Source organism: Hydra vulgaris, chromosome 13 (genome assembly GCF_038396675.1).
Source record: "Hydra vulgaris chromosome 13, alternate assembly HydraT2T_AEP".
NCBI classification, from domain to species: domain Eukaryota; kingdom Metazoa; phylum Cnidaria; class Hydrozoa; order Anthoathecata; family Hydridae; genus Hydra; species Hydra vulgaris.
Genome location: NC_088932.1, coordinates 16,161,433 through 16,165,496, shown reverse-complemented (window position 1 = coordinate 16,165,496; position 4,064 = coordinate 16,161,433). Strand labels below are relative to the sequence as shown.

The window sequence follows — 4,064 nt, the reverse complement described above, 5'->3', positions numbered from 1 at the left end:
TTATAACAGAAGACAATTTTTCCGCTCCGAAAAAAAAAATTTATAATCAGAAACTGTTTTTACAATCTGATTCAGTCATTTTGATTCAACGACCTACCTTTTACAAAGGTTGTTGAATCAAAATGACTGATCAAATAATTAGCGCAATGGTTAGCCCGCTTGCCACTAAAGCTAGAGATCCTTGGTTCAATGCCACCTCTGGGCAAGTTTTATAACATCGGTAAGGATACGCGAACTTCCTTTCAAATACTCTTCCGCGGTGCTCTGTGATAAGACCGTAAAGATTTCTTTGGACAAAGTAATGTAATTTCGTCATGCTAAACTTTTTCCAATCACCGAAAAAAAAATTCCCGTTTAAAAAAATAAGCTCTTATAAGTTCTTTATATAAGTTAGGTTATGTTATATTTTAATCTAAGATTTTCTATTTGTTTTCTGATTATTTATATTTCTTTATCAAATTTGTTTACAAAATAATTTTCCGAGTTACGTTAAATAGTGACGTGATCTTTTAAATCGTTACTTGATTACTACATTTAATTTAAAACTTTTATGCTAACTTAGGAAAGTAAGTGAGTCAAAAATAACCATATGGTCGAAAGGAAGTCATTAAAATTTGAAACGCTGTTGTAATGTAATTAATGTAAAAGTTTGTAGGCTATGAAGGTTTAAAGAACAAAGCAATTCCGAGCAAATCGTTACGTTAGAGTTTTAACTTTTGAAGCTAAAATGTTTCAGTTTTTCAGCAAAATATTTCTGACAGAAGACGGATTAAATCAGCGCACTGTTGGACTAGCTCTAATGGCTGCTGCTGGTTTATTTTTAACACTTGGGAATGTTCTTGTGCAGTATATTTATCATATCTACAAAGACTTATCAACTTATGAAATGCTTTTATTAAGAAGTTTTATCCAGTTACTATTTAGCATAGTTTTTATGTTTTCTCGAAAAGTTCATCCTTATGGTGATAAGAAGTTAAATCTGTTATACTTAATTTTCATGGGAGTTGTTGAAGATGCAGCAATAATATTTTTTTATCTTGCTCTCCAACTAATACCAATTGCAGATGCAACTGTTGTTCAATTCACCTCACCAGTTTTTACTGTGTTTTTCAGTTATATATTGCTGCGCAAAGGTTGTGGCATAATTGAGGTGCTTTGTGGCTGTATAAGTTTCTTTGGTGTTGTAGTTATAGCAAAACCAGATTTAATTATACCTAATAATGGAGCTGTTCCGATAAATCAATTGAGCAATAACGTTACATCTGTATTTCAAAACCCTCAATACATGCTGGGAAGTGGTTTTGCTTTGTTAGCTGCAATGTCTATAAGCTTATTTCTCATACTAATAAAACTTCATGGATCAAAGTTTGATCTAACACTTACAGTATTTTATCCTAGTATACTTGGAATTATTTTTTCTCCAATTGCAATGCTCATAAGACATGATCAGTTTTTATTTCAAGAAATCAAAGCACAGCATTGGTATATAATTGTTATTTCTGGCATTGTGTTCTTTGTTGGATTAATGTTAATGGCAGAAGCATTACAGTTAGAAGATGCAGGTCCAGCAATTTTAATACGGAATTGCGATGTTATTTATGCTTTTGTATTACAATACTTACTAATGAGTCAATTGCCTTCACGTAGTGCTTTGTTAGGAACCTTTATAGTTTTAGGATCATCTAGTGTAATGATCCTTCATAGGGTGTTTAATCTGCAACAGCAGTGTTGTAAAAAATGTTGTGGTAATAAATGCATTAATCAGGAGCCAATTCAAGTTGAGGAAGAGAAACATTTTATGCTAAATGAATTCGTTGAAGAGGATGAAGAATTAAACAATTAAATTAAAATAAAAAATCTAATATATTTATTAAAAAAATTTGCCTTTCTTTAAAAATTTTATTTATGGTGCTTCTGGATTATTTATATATGTGTATATATACATTTACTTTTATATGATGTTTTTTTTTAAATGAAATTTCAAAAATTTATGTCAAATAAAATGAACTTAATTTTTTATTTTCTTTTCTTTTTTTCTCTCATTGTTGCCAAAGATTTTTACAAAAATCACAGTTAATATTTTTTGTATTGAGAAATCTTTTTTGAATTAATTTTTTTATTTTTTGTAAATTTTTAAATAATTTTTTTTTTCAAATCATTTTTATTTTTGAATGTTATTAGATTCTTTTTCATTGTTAGGCGCTTAGGGTTTCAGTTATTTTTTCAAATAACTTTATTTAATAATATTTTCATTTGCGAAAAAAAAAAAAAAAAAAAATTTTTAAGCATTTTTTGTTTGGTTCTTTTTTCATGCACCATTTAAGAATATAATTTTTTTCAAGATGATTACCGACAAAGATGAAGAATCATCGTTAATTTTAAAAAAAAACTTAGAAAAAAGTGAAAAAGAGTTGCTTAAAAAAGAAAAAGATAGTCTGAGTAAAATTTTAAAATGCAAAGAAGAAGAACTTAGAAAACTTAGATTATTAAAATCATACAAAGCGAAGGTAAATATCCATCTTCTAAATCTTTAAAGTTTGTTTGAGTACGGTTTTGTCTAATGTCATTTTTTCTTTAGAATGATCTTACTCATCTCGAAGAGTTGATTACAAAATGGCGTTCAGTGGCTGTCATGGCCATTGAAGAACTTCATACAAAAAATAAAAACATATCTGAAAAAATGACCATGGTCCAGTTCCTTAACATGCTACAAATAGATCCATTATTTATTCACTATGATGCGGAAAGTGAATCTTTTAATTAACATGTTCTTGTGTTTCTAACTAAATGTTTCAAATTTAATTTTAAAATATTTATCTTAAATCGAATAATAGTTTTTACTCTTATGTTTAGTGGGGATAAGAAACCATATATATTTTTCTTTTATTTATTTAAAAAAAAGTTAAAATTGTTATTTTTTTTTAAGTATTAAGATATATGTCCTTTAAAGAATAATTAAAAGTTTCAAAAACCCTTGATATTTATTATCTACCTATTCACAGAAAGCGAATAGCTGCAGTCAGCTCAACGAATCGATGATAACACCTGAAATTATCTGAGGGTTAAGGATCCACATAATTTTGGTGCTGTTTGAGGAAGTATGTTATACCCTTTTTGGTTTGAACTTGGCATTCTGTTGAGAACAAATCGAATTCAACCACCTAAAACTTTGCATAAAGAGAACTAACTAAGTGCATAATTACAAGCTATCCAAGTATAGATAAAATGACAAGTTACTCTTGCAATACCTCTATAAGTAATGGTCTAAGTAATTTTCTAAGAATATTTTCAAGTGACACTTGAGGAAAATTTGATCAACTGTTGGAAGAATAAAGGAAAATAAAAAACTTTTTTCGTTTAAAAAAAACGTCAAAAACATTCTCCAACCATTTTTTCATACCCATAAAATTATTAAAATATATATGCGTGATTATCCCCACTGAACATCCAGCGGACTTACCGTCCGCTGGACGTTTGGTGGAACGTATAATGCCCACTTCACAGGTCAGAAATTGGCTTTTTAGGTTTGATTTCGGAATACCCCAAATATTTATATAGATTCTTTATAACAAACCTTTAAGCTTCACAGAACTGTAAAAATTAAAACCCTGCAGGTGGCACATTTTCTGAAAAACCATTTAAAGTGGGGGGACCTACAAAATTTCATGTTCAAGTAAAGAAACTTCCTGAAATAGTGCAAACCTTAAATTATTGCATACTAATACTAACATCAAATAATGATTTTCTGTCAAAAAGAAATTTAAAAAAAATCTAGGAACATGGAATACACAACGTTTTTGGGGCACCGACCCCAAATGGAGCAAATAAAAAAATTATTTTTTTTTTGGTACAATCTCATAGGTAATCAAATTTTGTTCATAGAACTCAAATTTAAAAAAAATATAAAATTACAGTTCAAGAGTTATGGCCAAAAAACTTTTGATCCCCCTCCCCTTTCCAAAATAATTAGAAAGTTTGAAATTTTAAATGACCATAACTTCTAAAAAGCAAACTTGAAATTTGTCAATGAGTTTCTATTTGGGCTAAGAATTAACAAAAATATT

General features: G+C 28.7%; 1 protein-coding gene and 1 non-coding gene across 2 annotated transcripts; both read left to right on the top strand.

The window, feature by feature from the left end:
- The first annotated feature begins 558 nt into the window (after positions 1 to 558).
- On the top strand, positions 559 to 2,019 carry LOC101234872 (solute carrier family 35 member G1). The gene has a single exon (XM_065814877.1). It carries the CDS (start codon positions 728 to 730, stop codon positions 1,841 to 1,843), a length of 1,116 nt encoding a protein of 371 aa, XP_065670949.1. The 5' UTR covers positions 559 to 727; the 3' UTR covers positions 1,844 to 2,019.
- A 269-nt stretch (positions 2,020 to 2,288) lies between these two features.
- Positions 2,289 to 2,831, top strand: LOC105845897 (uncharacterized). Its single transcript, XR_010642839.1, has 2 exons — positions 2,289 to 2,507; positions 2,579 to 2,831. It is a non-coding gene; the product is annotated as an uncharacterized LOC105845897 (transcript).
- The last annotated feature ends 1,233 nt before the right edge of the window (positions 2,832 to 4,064 follow it).